This window comes from Accipiter gentilis, chromosome 14 (assembly GCF_929443795.1).
Source record: "Accipiter gentilis chromosome 14, bAccGen1.1, whole genome shotgun sequence".
NCBI classification, from domain to species: Eukaryota; Metazoa; Chordata; class Aves; order Accipitriformes; family Accipitridae; genus Astur; species Astur gentilis.
This window is the reverse complement of record NC_064893.1, coordinates 25,527,233-25,547,338: the sequence shown is the minus strand read 5'-3', so window position 1 is coordinate 25,547,338 and position 20,106 is coordinate 25,527,233. Positions and strand designations below refer to the sequence as shown.

At 42.4% G+C, this 20,106-nt stretch overlaps 1 protein-coding gene across 3 annotated transcripts in view; it reads left to right on the top strand.

Moving 5' to 3' along the window:
• Window positions 1-20,106, top strand: part of NFATC2 (nuclear factor of activated T cells 2) — a 94,366-nt gene that overhangs the window by 49,480 nt on the left and 24,780 nt on the right. For all 3 annotated transcript variants that reach the window (XM_049816698.1, XM_049816699.1, XM_049816700.1), the window contains exons 7-9: window positions 6,493-6,548; window positions 7,476-7,602; window positions 9,167-9,862. In XM_049816698.1, coding sequence (XP_049672655.1) covers window positions 6,493-6,548; window positions 7,476-7,602; window positions 9,167-9,862 — 879 coding nt within the window. The remainder of the gene's footprint in view (window positions 1-6,492; window positions 6,549-7,475; window positions 7,603-9,166; window positions 9,863-20,106) is intronic.

Here is a 20,106-nt window from a genome sequence, read left to right as displayed (position 1 = left end):
GGGGCGCCTAGTGGAAGTATGCCTGGTCCTGATTATTCAGCTTTGAATCTTAATTGTTTAAAGAGAATATTAAAAAATAATAATAATTCTTGGAATAAACAAAAGGCAGAGAGACAAGCTCCCATCACCTGTTGACAGAAAATTGATCATGTAGAAAGCTGGCATGGGGAGTGGAATTCCCTATTCTCCCACTTAGTCATCGCATCCTGGTGTGACTCATTTTATTACATGGAGGTTCCCAGTGGTTTTATTTTGAGAGGAGCTTTTGTTTAATAATTTATACACACACACACACACACACACACACGTATAATCTTAAAAAAACAACATATCTATTTTGATGTATTGGCATAAGGAATCATTTGGAAGAGCTCTGGAATGACAGACTGCCCCTGCTGCTTCACTACTCAACTACTGTATTTGTGTGTTACTTTAGCGTGAACTGAATTCCTCAACAATAGATGGGGAGAAATCTCCTCTAGACTTGTTCTCACTGTGCAAAATGTCAGATTTGGGGCTGGGCTGGATGGCGGATGACTAATCCATTGGCCTTTTACCTCCCAGACCTTGACTTGTATCTTTGGCCATGGTGACTCAAACTTATGTCCTCAGTGAAATGAAGGCACTGGCCTCAACTCATAAACAGAGCTTCATTAACTGCAGTGGGCAGTCTTGCTTCAGAAAGAAAAAGAAATCCATGAAAATCACGTTCAGTGAAAAATTCAATAGCTCTACTTTTGTGAGTTTTAAATTAATTTATGCTGTGTTTGCTCTAAAGTTTGAAAACTATTCTGAAGTAAAAGCTCAGAAGGAGACAACTGCTTAGGAGCAGATGCTGAGCAACCTTGCACTGACATGAAGCAGAATAACTTCCCAGCTGAAATGAGAATTTGTCCCCTAAAAGAGCAGCAGAGTCTTTGTGTGAGTGCTCCCCTGCCCATAAGGTTTCTGCATCCCAGAACTGGTGTCTGTTCTGCTGGAAAGCATTCATTGCTGTTTATTTTGTTCTTGGGGTGACTCTAAAAAACCTTGACTGTTTTCCAGAGATGCCTATCATCTACTGATAAAAGCTGACAGCGATAATCATTGTGCTTTTTTGGAAGACCTTCCAAGAAACACAGTGAATAGGGACAATTCATTGCAAGCCCGAAGGGAACTCTGCAGAAATGTGTAGTCGGGGCATCTGTCCCACCAGCTACCAGGCTCAGTTTGTTTGGGGAGCTAACATGGTTTGCTGCCTGGGAAAAAGGTAACAGGTTGTTCATTAAGTAATTTGTGTAATGCTTGACTGAAAAGCAATGTACATTTTCAAGCATAAAATCACATGCAGGCACAGAATCACATACAGAATCGGCACAATAGTATACTTAGTCTTCGACTGGAGAGAACTGCAAAGAAAATTTCCTGAACCTCTCAGTCCATCAGTCATGCTTGTTCAAATAAAGTAGTAAGTTTGTTTCTCTGCTAGTTACTGACCCCAAAGTCAGAGTAAGGGATCGTGAATAATGTGTAAAGGCTGTAACTGGTTCAGAAAACCTTTAATTGGCTAATTAAAAAAAGCCCTATAAGGGGCTGCAGAGAATCACCCTAAATGTTCCTAATGCAGTCTGACGTTTTGATTTTCCCCAAAGTTTGAAGCAAGACTTTTGGTATGATCACTGTTTGAGTTACAGAGGGTAGAATTACTTTCTTCCAACAACTCATTCATTCCTCCAAAGAGTGCTGACACAATCAGATCTCTCATCAGGGTTTAATGCTAAGTCTCATAGCCCTGAAGCAGCACAAAAATCTCTATTTCCTGAACATTTCACTGACCTGTGGTGTTAAAAGACTTGCCAACTAAGACAAACCATTAAATGAGCGGGGAACCACAACAGTAAAAATATTGCATGAGGCAGCCATGGCTGGTAAGACCTCAGGGTCTAAATCCAAAAATATTTTATCATCTTTAGTGGAGCTACTTCTCTTTTCAGAGGCGCGGATCGAATTCCCCATAGTGGAGGTAGAATTTGAGGCACACCACACACGTGGACCTGGCACCAAGTTCCCCTGTGATCCACGCATGTACTGGGACATCCCCTGCAGTGCTCTGGCTGGCGTGTATCACTGTCAGGACAGACTAGTGCTGAATGCAGCTTGCAGAGCACACGTTCTCTACATCTGTGCGCTCACGCTCTTACAGTACTTCAGCAAAAATGATGCTGTTGCTCTCTTGCAGTTTTCTTACCTCTCCACTGTCAAAGCAGGTTTAATTATGCGCAATAAATATCCGTCTGTACTTGTAGATTCTAGATTATTAGTCAAGTTGGGGCTTATCTTCTTGGTTTGCAAGCAGGGAGGGGACCAGTCATTTGTCCCGTTTGTGGCATGACAGAATTACAGGGTAATTAAGGCCAGAAGGGTCCTCCGGAGGTTGTTGAGCCCAGCCTTCTGCTCAAAGCAAAATGCATCTGTAGTGTTTAGGCACCACCTGGGTCGCAACACTGGCACTAGAGAAAAGGGCCTACTTCAGCATAGCCAGGTCGTGACGCATGTTTTGTGTTGGGGGCTATGCTCTACCATCATATCAGCGTTATGATTTTTAGCACAACCTTACAATAAAAATCCCATTTTTGCTGATGACTTTCTTCAAACATCCAATTTAATTTCCTCCTAAAAAAAAATCCTCATTTATGCACAATCTAAAGATGATAAATGTGTTGACAGTTTGGTGCAAGTTTTCTCTGTTCAAAATTTCCTCTAATTGTCTTACAGATGGGCCTTAGACTTCTCAGTTTATTCCTCCTGCTCTTCATTAACTCTCTGAGTGTGCATAATCAAAGGATTTCTTTTCATTACCAGCAAAAAGGATAAAGTAGAGAGAGATTTCTCAATGCAGTTGTATTTTTCATTTTATTCACAGCCTCCCTCATCCTTCTGCCAAAAGCTCACCGTAATGTGTGCATCCAGAGGGGTTAAAGGAAAAGCAAATATTGATTGTCTTGAGCTAAAGTTTGTACATTCACAACTATGAAAGTGAAGCAGTGAGACAGATGGAGCAACATCATGATATTTAAGCATAAAGGTCAGGGAGTGAGCTGCAGAGTGGTTATATTCAACAGGGCTTCAGTGCTTAAAGAACAGGGATTGCTGGTGCTGACAGATTAATTAGAAACCTGTTTAGCTGCCACAAGCATGAATATATCCAAACAGAAGCATCTATCATCATTAGAATGATAACCCCAAATACATTTATTTCTTGTTTGGTTGGCCTTATTCTCATTCTTACTTTTAATCCCCACAGACTTTGGACTCAGCCTAAACATTGTTTGATTTTTATGGTTGGCTTCATTAGCTTTTAGTGCAATTTCAGTGGCTCAGTTACTAAATCAAATCCATTGTGATTGTGGTTGCATGTGCTTTACAGGCCTCTTGAATATGGCAGATGACTTGGAGGCTCGTTTCTCCTTTTTTAATGCATTTTGGCCCAACAAATCCTTTTGATTTCTACCTTCTTTGTGAAGTTAGTGCTGTTGTATCTGCACAGCCTGTTTGAATTTAGCAGTACAGAAACAAAGATGAAAACATTCTGCCTGGAGGAAAACCAATGTCAAATATTCCCACTTGGCTGTCCTTGTCAGGACATCTTCATATTGCATTGCTTAGACAGCTCCCAATGTGCGTCTTTATCAGAGCTCTTATTTTATGACGTATTTTGTTGTTTCCTTTTCCCTTCTCTTTTCCTCAGAGAACTATAAGAATTTATCCTTTGGGTTTTTTTGGGGGGTGTGGGGAGGTTCCTTAACACCTACTATGATGGTTTCTTTCCATAAAGATCACCTGGAAGATGAATCCGCCCATTAACTGCCTTGTCATCAGACAATGCATTTAGTATTTGCTGGATTAAACCCCCAGTATTTGGTGGCTTACCCCTTCCCCAAGCTGTTTACTATTTCAGCAACTGTGCAGAGTTAGCTGTGTTAACAGGGGTATAGATTTAACCTGCAACAGTCCAGAGCAGTGGCCAAAGCGAATGCTTATTGTTAAATAAGGAAGTATTTTCCATTCCTTTGCACAGCGGTCCTTTGGGATGTGAGGGCTAAACAGCAAATTGGGCGAGAGCCTTGCAGGCTCTAATTACACAGCTTGCTTAGGCTGTCTCTGCTCTGGCAGTCCGTCACTAATCCATGTGTTAGCGTAGAAAAGACAACTGACTCACTGCAGGGGAGCTTGAAACACTTGGAAAAAAAAAAAAAGGAAAAAGTCAGACTTATTTAGCGTTTTCTCCTTGCACCAGAATGCTGTGCCTGTAGTGGCAGGAGGCGCTGGAGGCCTGGGCTCTCTCTCCCCTCTCACAGGTAACTAACTGATGGACGGAACCAAACCTCCAGCTATTCCTCGGTTGCCTCCGCTTCCCCAGCGGGAAGGGTGAGGGGTGAGGAAGCCCAGCCAGCTCTCCGTGCCCACTCCTGCCCCACCACAAGCCAGGCAGCCTGCCCAAACGCCCCATCCTGCGGGAGGAAGGGGCACGCTGCTGGCGACGACGGCCTCAGGGAAAACCCTTCCCTCCATGGTGGGTGTTCAGGCCCCAAAGCATAGCAGAGGTCTCTCAGGTGGAGGGTGCTAGGGGAGGCGAGGTCCTGCCTGCTGCGGTGGGCACTCTGGGGGGGACCCCCGGGCTGAGAGGACACGGAGCTGGGGCAGGCAGGGCCCTCCGTGGGGCTGCAGCCTGGCCTGGTGCGGCCTGGCCTGGCCTGGCCTGGCTGTGGAGCAGCAGCTCGAGTCCCGCTCAGGGAGAGGCTGCCCGGAGAGCCGAGCACATCTGTCAGCTCATTGTCTGCGCAGAGCGGAGAACAAAGAGGAAAACAACAGAAAAAAATGCAAAATGCATTTAAAAATACTCTTTCATTTCCCTTTTCGCCAGAAGCAGAAGTACTTAAATAACAGAGGACAAAAGCAGCTCTTGCAGTATTTCCAAGAATTGGGAAAAATAAAAAGTCCTGTGAGAAGGACTGTTTTTAGGAGACCTCCACCCCTGTCCGGCCAGACCTGGGCGTGCAGTCTGGGGAACCCCCGCCGAAACGCGCCGGGGAGCTGCCTCCCCCTCTCTAAAGCAAACACCAGCCTTGCGGCTGCAGTATTTCAAGTCACATCAGTTCGTTTGGATATGTGTCCCCTATTCATTTTAAAATCAAGCTTTCAGAAAGGTATGAGGCAATTTTTTTCCCATCAATATTTTTCTTCTGCAAATTGCTTGGCTAAAAGGCTCAGTGGAATATAAAAATCAAAGCGGTAGAGATTAAAATCTGAAAAAAAAAAAAGTAATAAGGAAGGCATTGCTAAAAGATGTTTCTGGGAAGTGTGGGTGACAGTAGATTTAAGAAATATTTGTATACAGATGAAGCGCCCAGTCTTGTGTACAAATATCATGTCACTACTGATGTACTCTTATAGCACTGGGGTTACTTTAATGGTATTGCATACAAGGGGATCAAATTTTATTTTCCTCTATAAATACAATTTTATGTAACTCAGAATGGAGACGAGCTGTGTGGATGTAATTAAGAGCAGAAAGACTTTCAGTGGTTCAGAGGTAGCGGCTATCACACATGCAATGAGGTTCTTTTACACTGAGTATGGTGAATATTTGGTGCTTTGTAGTGACTTTAGGGCTGCCGGTGGCACTCTGTCACAGCCTGCAGTGGTGGCAGTGCTGAGGTATGGATTCACTGTCGGAGATGTTGGGCTTGTTACTTGATCAGAGGAGCTGTATTGCTAGATATCATGTGCTGAGGTTTCATATTGCACATATAAGAAACGAGTATAAATAGTAAGAGGGCATGCATAACAGAAATCAAGCACCCTATACAGCTGGTTTCCCAATTACAGTAAGAATCTGTCCCAGTTGAACTACTTCTAGAAAAACCTACGCTCCTGTGAGAATTCAGAGCATCTGCCAGTTTCGCTGTGCAGCACCTCTGAAATCAGCCCTGAAGTGGCTCAGTTTGCTTGCTTCCATCTCCATGCACCCTGTACGAGATCTGGATTTTTAGCTAGTCCTTCTTCCACCTCCTTGGCCATTCCACCATTTACCCCACTGGTGGGGAGCCATGTGGTCTTAGCTTAAAATAGCAGAAAGTTTGCTAAGCTGCTGACCAATTGTGACTCTTAACAAGTTATCTGACCTTCTGATGCCCTCCATCAGTCAAACTGGCTGAAATCAAGTCTGGTAAAAAGCACATGTTGCACGTGTACTAAATATTGCATTCCTCAGTTTGGCTAATTTCTACATAAACATTTAATTTTAATATGTATTTTCCTGGCGAGAGAAGTGTTCAATGATATGTTTAAATTAAATGCTGTTGCTTTTGGTTAGGACTGGGAAGGTGCTTGAAGTTAAGTCCATTTTGAGAGCTTTACTAACTTGATGCCCTTAAGTGGTTTCCTTTTTTTTAAGTCAAACCTTATGATATAAAAAAATACAGTGAGGTTAATATTGTGATATTCTTCTAGATGGGCAGCAGATCTGGGAAATGGAGGCAACAGTGGACAAAGATAAGAGCCAGCCTGTAAGTATGCAAAACATTGGATGTCCTCTCCTTGGGCTTCTCAGACAGGAAGTTGTATTCAAGGGGTAGTTTTCAAAGAGCGTCTCAAAAGCAGAAAGAGCAGCTATCTTGCTGCTGTGATGAACAAATGTCAAATGCTTCAGCAGTAAATGTGTTGCAAAAAGAAACTATTCATTTAGCAGTAACCCACAGCAAATGGAATAACTGCTAGATTTTGTGTTCTTGCAGAAGACTCTATTGTATCAGCCCTGTCCTCTGCAGGATGCTGGCTGTCCTGACTTCCTTTTGCCTGTATGGAAGTCTTGGGTGCACTGTACTTAGCAGGACAGGATTTATACTGCAGTATTTGAAATGCACATTGATCTTTCAAGGGAATGAGCCTCTTTGTTCACTTTGCTTAATGGAACCTTACTGTAGTAGTTCAGTGCATTTAGGAGCTAGCACTTACATTGCCATGGGCCATGCCTGCCCTTGCGGAAGAGAACGAGAGACTCGCTGTTAATTTCCATGGAAGCAGGATCTGGCTGCGTATAAGTGAAAAACCTATAGAATAATCAAGTTTAAGAAAAAGAGGGAATTCTGCAATACATGCTTGTTTATCAAGCACAGTGTGATTTACAGTGCCCCCACATTTATCACCATTCTGTGTGTTTTATTTGTAGCTGAGACTTCTTTCTCTAAGTTCAGGACAACATCAAGTACCAGAGAGAATACAGTACATAGAAACCAGCTTCCTAGTACCAAAAATCTTATCGTCTTTCACCATCTGCCCTTTTTTCCCTTTCTTCTTTTCATACCCTTCTTTATAGGGATGAATAGGAAGATTTATCTTCCTTTATGCCTGGATGTGTAACAGGGGAGATGCATCCAAGAATCTCTGGTCAGTCTCAGTTACTAATTCTGTATTGTCACCTTTCATTGTTTCAGAGCATGCTTTTTGTAGAAGTACCAGAGTACCGTAACAAGCACATTCGCACAGCTGTGAAGGTGAATTTTTACGTCATCAATGGGAAAAGAAAAAGAAGCCAACCCCAGCATTTTACCTATCACCCAGGTAATTGTCAAGGACACAGCAAGTTGTTGCCTAGTTCTCATGAGCAAGATTTTGTTTTCTGCTATGTTGTTTTCTTGCCATTATTTGAGGATCTATATTTTTACTAATTTAATTCAGCTGAGTGCAGCTAAGCACTCAACAACTGTTTGGTTTAAAGGATGCACGTGATTTATGATCAGGAATTTCCCATAAATTTAATGGGACAGTTGTCTTGGCAATGGGCTGATGCTGCCCCATTCACTTGATGGAAGTTTGCCAACAGCCTTAGTGGGAGCAGACTTGAGTCTGTGACATGATGTGACCCTGTGAAAACCATGAGCATTGCCTTCCCCAGCTGACGTGTATGACAGTAAGATAACATCAGATCTGGGAAAGTAACAAGGGCTTGGTATGGAGGAACACGAGCGGTATATTCTTCAGAATGAGGCTGGTTGAGAGAAATATGAATGCTTTTCTGATGTTCTTCCTCTTGGGAATTGGTGAGCCATGTCACAATAAATGCAGTAGGATTACTAATGAGATTCCCAGAATTTCTCAGCTTTGGCTGGGAGAAAAATATTGTGAGAAAATCAGATTATTGTGTTTGTCGAAACCAGAAAGCATAAAATAACAGTACCAGATTTTTTGAAAGCTTCAGAATGATGTTTTAATTTGACTGGTTTCTAAGGATGAGCAAACATTCATTCTGATTCTTATTTCGGTCTCCTCCAGGCTGGAAATCTCTGGTCCTCTCCATGAATTTATGAACTGTATAGGATATCACCAGTGTGAAGGTTTTGTATAGTTGCTAAATTGTTGTGTTATGGAATACTATTGAGAAGTACAATATTATCTCAATATGATCCCTAAAATAGGCCACTTCAGAGAAGGAAGCTTTATACTTCCAAAAAATAACCCAGTTGCATGGCCATTGTATGGTTTCCATTGTATGGTATTTCTGTACTGAGTTTTGGGGAAGATTTGACAAAAAGCATTAGAAATGTGAGAATTTGTCTGTAGGGGACCATCAGTTACCCACACCAAGATTCACACAACTCTCAGTAAAATCATGGTCTTTTAAATGATGGTGTCAGAAAGATCTTCAGCTCTCAGTACTGCGGAAGTTACATGTAGCAAAGGAGCTAAAAAGAAAGCCCTAAAATAGTTCAGCTGTGCCTTTGGTCACCAGTTAAATGTTTCACAGAAAAAGAGGAGTTGCATATGTCATAGGATTTCTAGTTATTCAGTGTTCCTTTGAGATGGAAGTACTACAAGAAACACCTGTCTATGGCTTATTATTTTGCTTATGTTCCAGAATGAGCTGAAGTATTGATTTTCTCAATTTTCAAAAATTTGTGGTTAAATAGATCATTAAAGATTTTAAAGAACATCTAAGTGTAGAGTGCTTTCAAGAGAGTCTCTGACATGATTGCATATATGTGATTTATTAAACTCAATGCCTGCGAGATATGAGCTCGCACATGCAAATCTTGTAAACGGCTTAAATCTCTTATTACTTCAAGGAAAACCTCTCTGTTTCTCATCAGCTTGTTACAAATAATGTCCTTTGCATGCTTTATTCTAGTACCATCAATCAAAACAGAGCCCATTGATGACTATGATCCAGCCTTAATCTGCAATACAGTACACAGTGGTCTGGGAACAGTAACACAGCCTTACTATTCACAGCATACAATGGTCACCGAATCCCCTTCCTGTCTTGTGGCCACTATGGCTCCTTGCCAGCAGTTACGCTCAGGCCTTTCTTCTCCTGATTCTCGATACCATCAGCAGAATCCGGCCGCTGTAATATACCAAAGAAGCAAGAGCCTTAGTCCGAGCCAACTGGGCTACCAGCAATCCAATTTGATGGCTACACCAGTTGCTATTTCAGATGCCCATCGGTCAGTGCTGGTTCACGCTGGTTCTCCAGGCCAAACTTCAGCGGTGCTCCACCACTCTCCAGGCAACCAGCAGTCTTCTCCGGTGATTCACTATTCTCCAACAAACCAGCAGCTGAGGTGTGGAAGTCACCAAGAATTTCAGCACATCATGTGCTGTGAAAATTTTACATCCAATGTTGCAAGATCCAGCCAGCCCCAGGTCAGTCAAGCACAAAGGTTAAGTCCAAGTTCATATCCTACCGTGATTCAGCAGCAGACAGCCTCAGGCCAGCGAGCAGCAAAAAATGGACCACCGGTTAGCGACCAGAAGGAAGTGTTACCAGCTGGAGTCACTATTAAACAGGAACAGAATCTGGACCAAGCATATCTGGATGACGGTAAGCACCGCTCTTCTCTTGTATGGGTCAGTTTGTTGGAGGGAGCGGGGCAGTTTAGGACTTATAAATCCCACCTGTTCCTCGGCACAAAACCAACATGGCCTGCTTTTAATGGGTGTGGATTTTTGCTGTTTGCTCATGCTGTATTTTGGTCTTTCATCAACTGCATTTTTGGTAGATGGCAATGCACTTTGGCAACCGAGCAAAAAACAGTGTTCTGCAGAAACCTTCTGTCTTGCTTCGTGCCATGGAGTGAGCTGTCAGGTTTCGAGCTGTTGCCATTTTGTTTCCATTTGCCAAAGGTTAGTTTGGAAAATGGAGATTCTGAAACAAAATGCACTTTTTAATTAATTATTTTTTTATTATTCATACCAGGGCAAAGTCCACTTTGTAAAATGCTTCTGTACATTTTGTACCAAAAAAAAGCCCATTGAACAGTCTATCAAGGCCTGTAATGAATGGGGTAGTGCTGCAGGCAAAACTATTGCAGATGTTCTAGATGAACAGTAGGACATTGATAAGTAAAACAATGATGTTTCTTTGTTGTGAGCCAGCAGATTTAGCCTTTAGGAATGAATATAATTTAGAGTAAAGCTTTCTTTGAACATATCCTGCTTATTCTTAGGTAGGCAACTATTGACAATCTGGTTGATTGGTTCTTTTATTAAAGTATGTTCCTTGCAAGAGGAAATCAATGCAAAGTTAATAGTGCAGCTGGATGCTGCAATCATAAAGGCCAGTAGCAAACCCAACATTGATTTTAGTGGAAACAGAGTGATGTTGCTGGATATATTGCTGCAAATATAGGGTGTTCTTATGCATGAAGTACAGACCTGATTTTCACATATATTCACTGCTGCTATCCTCTCAGTCTAAGCAATTGCATGCATGGTTTGATCTTGTGAATGTGCACCATTATGTGCTTTGTAAGCACCCAGTAGTTTGGTATTTTTACTGCAGTTACTCACATAGAGTTGTGAAACTGTGCCCATGAAACACAAGAAGAACAAGAGGTTTCTTCAACTTAGGTACTGAGTGCACTGTGGCTGTATCATGTACAGACTTCATTGCTTTTTTTTGTGGGCAGAGTAGAGTTTGGATGGTTTTCTCCATTAGTCTGTGTTCGAAATGTGGTTGATATAGCTTTGGTGCCATCACAGTAAAATCTGGAGAGTTTTTACTGGTCCTCTTGTCTGAAGAGGAGTGTTGAATTGGGTTTTGTCAGTGAATTTGATTTAGGAGATTTGCTGGATCTGCAAGAAAATAGCTAAGTAAAATCCACTTCCCATTCAGGGAGTGGGGCATGATAACAAAGCAAGATAGTCTTTCTAATAGTAAAATTGAACACTGTTTTAAGGTTCTTTTAATATGAGAGTCTGAGAAGTTCTTCCGCGTTTCTAAAAATACTTGGTACAAACCTTGTAAAAGAAAAAAAAAAGAAAGAATCTTGAAGTAAAAGCTAGCAAACATCAGATTCAAGCAAAAGTCCACTTAAATGAACTCCCAAAATGGACTGCAAAATTAATTTCACTGGGTTTTGAATCAGGCTAGTAACATCTAACTATAGGATAGCTCACAAGGGTGCACTCAACCTCCATGCTAAGGGGAGCCATTAGGCAGAATAGCAGCAAGTTAATAATGAAATTCCAGGCTTCTGCTTGGCTGACTGGACCATCCTGAACTGATTTCAACTAGAGATTAATTTATCAATTATGCCACCCAAGTCAGGCCAGGCAAGATCGGTCACATGCAGTCTCTTTACTGACCTCAATGAGTTTACATTAGCTAGAAGTGTGACTTGGAGAATTGCGATTTACTTTAGGACTGTGCAAAACATTTCATTCTGAAATGTTCAGGACTTGAATTGAAAAGCCACTTTGTTTGCTGCTGGGGAAAAGTGACTCAAAACATAACAAAAGCCATATTTTTCCTGACTAGAAAGTTTATTTTTGTGCTTTATCGTATTAAAAGAAAGCAAACCCAAAGGATTATGGAGGCTTTACCCTCAAATCCCTTTTATCCAGAAAGCTCTTCTAAGATAAAGTGAGCTGTTAGGTCTTGCTGTGATTTTTCAGGGATAGACACTGAGCTGATGGTTCTGCAGCCAGGCTTGGCATGAGTGCACTGCCGCTGATGCACAAACTCTTAGGCAACCACTGTCTCTTGCTTCCCTTCTCTCTTCTTCCCTTCCCCCATCTTCCTCCTCCCTCTTCTTTGTTCTTCTTTCTCCATATTTCTGCTGACAGTCCAGCTTTCGTCCCTTTCTATGGTTGTGACCTCCTCTTGTCAACTCTTGTCCTCTGCCTTCGTGGTAAACACGCAGCCTTGGTGTTCTGGACTTTGCTTCTATTCTGAGCTTTGCCACGAACTTTTTGAATGACCTGGGACAAGCCCCGCTCCATCAGTTCCTCATTCCTGAAGCTGTTGCCTCTCAGAGTGGGTATGCTGTCCCAGTCTTTGAGCTTTCCTGGAAGTGACAAGAGAAGAACTTCTCATAGCTAACACAATTGCTGTTTCTCTTTACCTCTTCCAGCTTCCTGCTGCCACTGCTGGCAAGACCCTTCATTATTTTCATATCTTCCCTGCTGTAAAAAAAAGTATTTGTCCTTCATCCGGAGACCATGATTTGTTCTTTGCTCAGAGCCTTCACTGCTCCACAGGGCACATAATACTGGGGACTTAGCACACCTAACCTGTCTTTACCTCCCACCTTGTAAAGATAAGAGCTGGTTCCACCTCCACAGGAAGGAGTCAAATGTGGGACCATAGCTCATAAAGCTGTAAGCTCTCAAGGTTGAATAGCACCAGCAGTGTAGCCAAAACAGCATGGACCTTAAGGCAGGTGATGGCAAGTGTTTACCTACCTTCTCAGGTGTGTTTTGCTATGTGTGAGGAACTCTTCATGCAGTAGCTGCACAACTGGTACCATCCATGCTGGCTACCTTAGTGGTAACTTTGGCATGTTTGTAGCTCATTTCTGACTGTATTGCAGATGCAGAGACCTACCATATGCTTTCTTGGAAGGAGCATTTGTTTCTATTATCCTCTTGACAGTGCTATGTCTGAGCAAGGGGTGCCCAGCCCAGCCTATGCAGCCCCCTTGCAACTTCTCAACTTTCCCCTTCCCAGACTTAATTATGAAATGCATGGTTACTGGAAGGAAGGCTGTAGCTATCAAGTCCCAGAGGTTGGATTTGGAAATGCAGCCATTAGGAAGACTGATACAGGTTAGATATTGCCACACATATGTCTACCTTCATATACATATTCCTCCATATATCTCCATATTTCTCTGTCAAAAAATATATGTATCTGTAACTTTTTGATATCAAATAGTGTAAAGACAAATCCCCAGAGGAAGAGACTATTCATGAAAAATTGGCAGAGAAACCTTTGTTGCACACCTCTGCCTCAGAGATTAGTTACTGTTGGAAAAACTTTGGAAGTGAATATAAACTGTGGTCAGGACATCCTTCAGGATGCATGAGGTGTCCAGCCTAATGCCAGCAAGCAGTGATAAGCTTCAAATGCAAGTGAAAGCCATCGGATGAGACAATGCTCAGCACGTTTCAGCCAAGGCCCCATCTTAATATTATTCATAACCAAAACCTCCCACAACGGTAAAGATTACACAAACAACCACAGAAATATGTTGACAAATAGAACTTTGGTCTTTCAACACCTTCAGAGCAATCAGGTTAGCTATTCAAAGCACAAACCCAGTTAAAAAATTATTTATTTGCAGCACCGTCCAGAATCCCTTGGTGGGGCAGGATCGAGGGAGAGGGGGATCGAGAGACCAGTGCCCCAGGGCTTGGGGTGCTGGTCGTGCCCTGGCCTGCCCATGCTCGTGCTGCAGAGCCAGAGGTTTCTTGTGTAGCCCTGGGGAAGCCGCTCAGCTGCCATGTGCCAGAGTTCCCCATCTGTGACACAGATACGAGGATCGTGTGACAAGAGCAATAGGAGGATAAATGCATCACAGACTCTAAAGCACTCAGATGCGACACGATCTAGAGGTGGCTTGTAGAGACTGAGTGTCAAGTATGGTGTTAGGCTCTTTCCATATACAAATAATGGACGTGTAGCTGTTGTCTCAAATGTTATCAACTTGCCTGCCTTAGATTTAGTTCTTTTCGGTTCAGCTGTCATGTTGTGTGTTTTTTACTTTACAAAGAAAAATGATTGTCATTATTCAAATAGTAACTATCTAACCACATCTGACACTCAGAACTGTCTGCTTGATACAGCAGCTCTAAATTATTTTTGGTGCACCAGCAATCTTTAATGGGGAGAAGAAAAGCAAGGCAGATGCTTGTGTAGTGGTTTATCAGACTGCCGATCAGCAGAGATGTTTTATAGTGAACTCATGTATTTCACAGAAAATTTCAGACACAGCAGATATTTCTTTAGAAAATGGATCTGGAGGGTGTGCATTGTGGTGCTTGTATATCGCCCAGCACTTTCAATCACCTTTGCTATGAGCAGTGTCTTCATTTGTGCAGTTTTGCTCCCCGCTGCAGTAACCATTGCCCTAACCATGGGTCTCATCCAAGACCATTCAGAGTGTGTTAGGTCCCTACATTTTCTTTTTGTGTTGTTTCATTCAACAACAACAAAATCTGCAGTCTGTCCCCACAGTGGCATGAAATAAAATTGAAATCCCTTCTTTCCTCCATGTTCAGGAAGAATCTTTCTTTTCTGACCAGCTTTTTTCTCTTTAGGCCGGTAGCTGTTAGGCATAAGCCTGAGCAGGGTGTACCTCCAGGAAACCCTGGGTCTCCTGGGGACCCAAGAAGCAAAGCTACTGTGTCAGCCCTGAGTAAGCGGCAGTCCAGGACTGAGCTCCTTCCTGCTGGCTTTGGTCTCTCGCCGCCTGCTCGGCATCCACGCTGGTTCCATGTGCTCCTCGGGGAGACCGGCGTGCATGTGTGGGTGAAAGGAGAAGGGTCAGTGCAGCCAGGAGGGAAGACAGGACACAGGGCCTCCCATTGCAGCTCGCATGGTCCATAGGGCTTTGGCTCCCGTGCTAGCACGTTGTGAGCATGCTGCTCGCCCTTCCCAGCCCCTGCACGGCGGATGGAGGAGGGGTGGCACAAAGCCAGCGCTGTCAGCTTGCTGCCAACTGGGGATTTCCCTGTGCTGGGGGAACCTCAGCTGCACGGTAAAGGCAGTTTTAAGCCCTCCGTGCATTAAAGCAGTGGAGCAGCATTAGCAAGGGCCAGGAGTCCGGCTGCCTGCCTGGCTGTAGAGAAGACGCTTTTCTTTCTTAACACTGTATTGATATCATCCCCAGAAAGCACGGAAGATGGTGGCTTTAGGAGCATGTTTTAGTTCGTTTTGTAGTTGTTTTTGTCATGTGTCCATGCACAGAGTAAAATAGCAATACAGGGCAGAGGGGTAAATGTTCCTGTTTCCTGGCATTTTAGACAGGAGTGAATTGAATATTGCAAATAGGCTGTGGTTCAGTTAGAACAACAATTTGCATCAAAAAAAAGCCATGCTCTGTTTTTAATTAGAACTACTTTTCATAGAAGGTGTGGTCATTTCTGCTCAGGCAGAGTTTGACTAAGAGTGAAGCATGTATGTTCTCCAAAACATTTAGCTCAAACACTCTAGCAAATCTATGTATTCATCAGACTCATTCTTGAAGTTCTGACTCACTTTATTCCAGATTTTCTGTTCTCTATTGGGACCTTACAGCACTCTGTGGGTACACTATATGCTTTATTTTTGGATCACTGCTATTGTGGGTTTGTGTCATGTTAGGATCTAAGTCATATGCCAGAGTCTTTTCTAGAGGCAATATGAAAAGAGAACAAGAAGGTGATTCTGCTCCCAAAAACCTGTAGTCTGTTTGCAGGAAGTAGAAAGATCAGTGTATTAGGAGGAAGGTCTTCTGGGTTGTGTCTGAGTTTGGCCTTTCAGTGAAGTATTTAATTTCCCTGTACCTCAGTTTACCATTCTTCAAAGGTATTTTGTTATCCTTCCCTCCAGTAAAGCATTTAATTAATTCATGTTACTAAAACTCACATGGATTCTCAGGAAAAAAAAAAGCTGCATACATGAATAAGAACTAAGTATTTGTATTGTTATGGCAGGCTGGCATCTGATGTTCTTCTTCATGTCTAGAAACAATTTGCTATTTGAAAATTCAGACAAATCCAGCCCCTTTTCAAGACTGCTCTTTCCCCAGCAGTCTTCCTGAGTGGCTGTCCTGCTGTCTAAAACCATGCAAAACAAAACAAAGCGAAAAAAAGAAAAACCCATATATCCAAAATCAGCAGTGGAGGAAGGAAGAAAATGAATCAAGTGATTAAAACCATAGTTCCACTGGCACCTCTTTGTTCTCAAGCTCAGGAATCTTTAATTGGTGCAGTAAGTGCCCACAGGCAAGTTGTGTTACAAAGCCGTTTCCTGTTCAAAAGAACATGCAGATTCCATTAGGAGACCACGGGCACCGCCGCCAAGAACTGACACTGCAGGATGGGTACGTGAACACTCTCTTGGTGCCTCGATGGGCAGGGTCCCACTGCGAACTGATGCACCAAGACAATAAACCCCAATTCTAGTGATTTGCTGGTGGAAGGCATGCCACCATTTGAAGGCTAAACCAGTGGACTGTTATCAGCAGAAAGTGCATAGTTTTCAGAAGGCATCAAGCAATTTTCAATGGTAGTTTTGAAATACTGGCGAAGAGTTACTTGAAAAAAAGAACTTGTTCATGCAGTTTGGAATTGAAAGCTTCTTAACCACAATAAAGTCCTTTCCCAGACTTGCTGTCCATTTACTCCACGCTCATGGCATTCCTTAGACGGTCTGAATCACAGACAGCAGACAGCTCTTATAAAGAAGACCATAGACACCCATCTGTTGGAAGACAACTGCCAAAATAGACCATACATTTACTTTTATTCCTTCAATCCACTTTCAATTTAAAGGGATAACAACAATAACATTTTTCAGTCCAGTGACACTATTCATCCAGTGCAGAGAAATGGTAATGAATTAAAATAATTCCACTGCAGAAAGAAGCAGACAAGCTTTTCCCCAGCTCTTACAGATGGGTGAAGAGGGGCGCAGAGCTTTTAAGTGACTTGCCTCAGCTGATGCAAAAAGTCGCTGGTAAAACTGTAACTTGCCTAGGGGATTCCAGGTCCCGCCAGCTGCATCCCTTGCACAGACGTGAGGGTACCAAAGGCACGTGAAGCTGTTGTCTGGGTTTGCAGGAGCTGGGGTAGTGTGGGCCATGCCGTAGGTTGTTAAAACATGTGTTGCACAAAAGGGAGGGATTGGCAGAGCTACTCTCTCTTTTTTCTGTCTTTCCATCAGACTCACTCCTTTCATACTGTATGTATCAAAGAATACTACCTGCTTTCTAGAAGTGAATGATTGATTGCTGGCAAGTAGTATGCTACCTGTCACCGAGAACAGGTATGTCTATTAGAAACACCCTCATTTCTGAGGGCAAAGTCTGGAGACAGAGCAAAGCTGTCATATGAGCAAGTACAGGATGTAAAGAAAATGAATCAGTGGTCTTCTGCCAGCTAGGGGTGACAATGGGTGTTTCACACAGAAATTCTTTCAGTTCAGTCAAAATCATAACTGTTTTGATAACAGTTTTGTAAAATGGGGGCTTTGGAGATGAAAAGCAAAAAATGTGTGGATGGGAAATGGCTTATAACAAAACTGTGCAAAGCAGGAAGCGGGGGTTAACTCCTTCTAGAGATAAATTCACCATTTTGCATTGAACCAGAGAAGCGCGCTCTTGAAACCTTTAACAAGGCTTGTTTTACACTTATGCAGCTTACCACATAACTATGCTGGTTAAGGTGGTTGTTTTTTTTTTAATTTTGCTAAGACAGCTATTATGGTAAAAGCCCTTGTATAGACACAGCTCTGTTAGTGTAAAAACACTGGAATCAGCACAGCTTATGCCAAGTCAGGGAACTATCACCAGCTGTTTCACTGAAAGGCTTTTGTACTGGGATGACTATGTCTGCATCGGAAGAAGGGTTTCCACCAGCAATGCCAGTGCTGCTAAGCTGGCTAAACTTGTAGGGGTAGCTACGGCCTATGTAATATAAGGGATTTTCACATGGGCAATAATTGCACCAACTCAGCCTGCTTGCTTTGTATGTTGACCACCTCAAAAGGAATCCTAGTGTTAGTAACTTCCAGCAAAGATGATGCAATGGGCTGGATTAATTTATTAGAAAGAAGCTTTGCTGAGGAGAGTTCTGCCCTCCCTGACAACTATGCAGGGAACCTGTAGTTTGTCCTGTTATCTCCCCTTTAAAATTAGTACAACATAATTGAATAAGTATAACCACTGAACTGGCTTACATCCACATTGCAGCTCGAAGCTTTTGCTAATTCTTTCCAATTTCATTGTGAGTCTTGTAATATTTATAGCGATTTAAATGACCCTGTGCAGGTGACTGCAGCAAAATACGAGAGTTACTTTTTTCGTAGTGATCTTTTCAACTCTGATCCAAGAAAAACCAAAACATTAAAAATATGAACTGTGGTGTTTTGGTCTTTCAAAATCCAGGCAGACAAAAATGACACAACTTTGGGGGCGGGGGTTGATTGCATGATTTTAAAACCAATCTCATGATTATTAGAGGCCTGACTCATGAACCTTGAACGCCTTCGTTTGGCATTGCTGCTCTTCACAGTTTGATTTGTTACAAATTGTGTTAATTTTAAGAATGTGCAAAGGTGGGAAAAGGGTAGGGGTCTTTCTCCCCTTAAACTGCAATACCACACATGGGAGGATTCGGCTCCTTCTGCAATGGCTAGCAAAAAGGCAGCTTGAGCCATTTTTGAACTGTACTTCTGAAATCTTGCAAGCAGCTGCGAAGAACCCTGCTGCTTTGAAAAGTTTGGACAACATCTGCACATTTCTTTAACTATTGTGAAATAAAATGCCTGGCAAGAATAACCATCTTAAAGATATACAGTCTGTTTATGGTGCAAACTGAAAGCCAGTTATAAAATCTTCTACTATAGAAAAATGGCTGGATTTTCAGCATTATTCACACAAGCAGAACTTTTCCAGTTAAGGTCACATCCTGCCAGACAGCATGGATAGTTGATGGGGGACTTTTTGTCTGTATAGGTCTTTTCTCTCACAAGAATGAAGACCTATAGGTGATTAATTTAAAATCCATTTTTTCTCAACTCGCTTTTCATACTTTGTTTCTTATGAAAATATTATTATTTATAAATACCTGGCCATTTTTTAAATAAAAAAATGAGGATGAATCATCTGAATTTCCCATCGAAGTTGGTTTTCTTAAGAGAACTCTAAGTAGTGAGAGCTACTTTTCTGCCCAGCAGAAGCTGGTATGGCCTTATACTCCCCGGTCATTTTATAGTGGTGCTTACTCACCAGTTCCAAGAGACTTCTGTGCTCTAGTTTGGATGCAGTATGTTTTTAGAGGAATTTTAGAAGCAGACTGGACAAATGTACAAGAAGATAATCCTGCACTGGCTACGAGAGGTACTAGATGACCTAATAGGTCATTCGCTCTTCTCTGATTTGAAAAACAAGCAGCACATCTGTAGTGGTGCCAGCAGGAGAGTCAGAGATAGGGGAAGAAGAAGAGCAAATACTTTAAGACCATGACACTCCCTTCCCAGCATATTAGCTCCTAATTTGAATTTTCAACAAGCTGCAGACTTTCACACTCTTTCTTATTCTGTAATATAACTTTTTCTGTGTTTACCAAGAAGAAACCAGAGGAAGGTAAAAGCCAACCTAAAATGTATAAACAATGCAGTTGTGTCTGAGTCATCACTCCTAGTCCCCATGCTTCAATTTTGCAAGCACAGAAATCTGGGCATACGTCCAGCTGTGAATTTCACAGATGGATCCTCTCTCTAAAAGGGGTCTGCACAAAAACCCTAAATCCAAGTACTCCCATCTTTCCAAACATTCATATTCTGCAGTTTAGGTCCACGTCTACTACAAATACTACAGTCTGTTTGGCAATTAAAACTCTGATCTCTATATTCGCATGACTAATGGTCTGATAACAATGACTTTGAAATCTTGGTCTTGAGTTGGATTTAACCAGTGTTAGGTATAAAAGAGTTAAATCTTCAGCTACTGTTAACTAGAGTAAAACCACTGAGGATCAAAGGGCTGCAACAGTGATGCCCATGTGACTCAGCAGGGCAACACTAATTCATTCAGTGAGAAACTGGTTTAATACTCTCCATCTTCCTGCAGGTTCTCC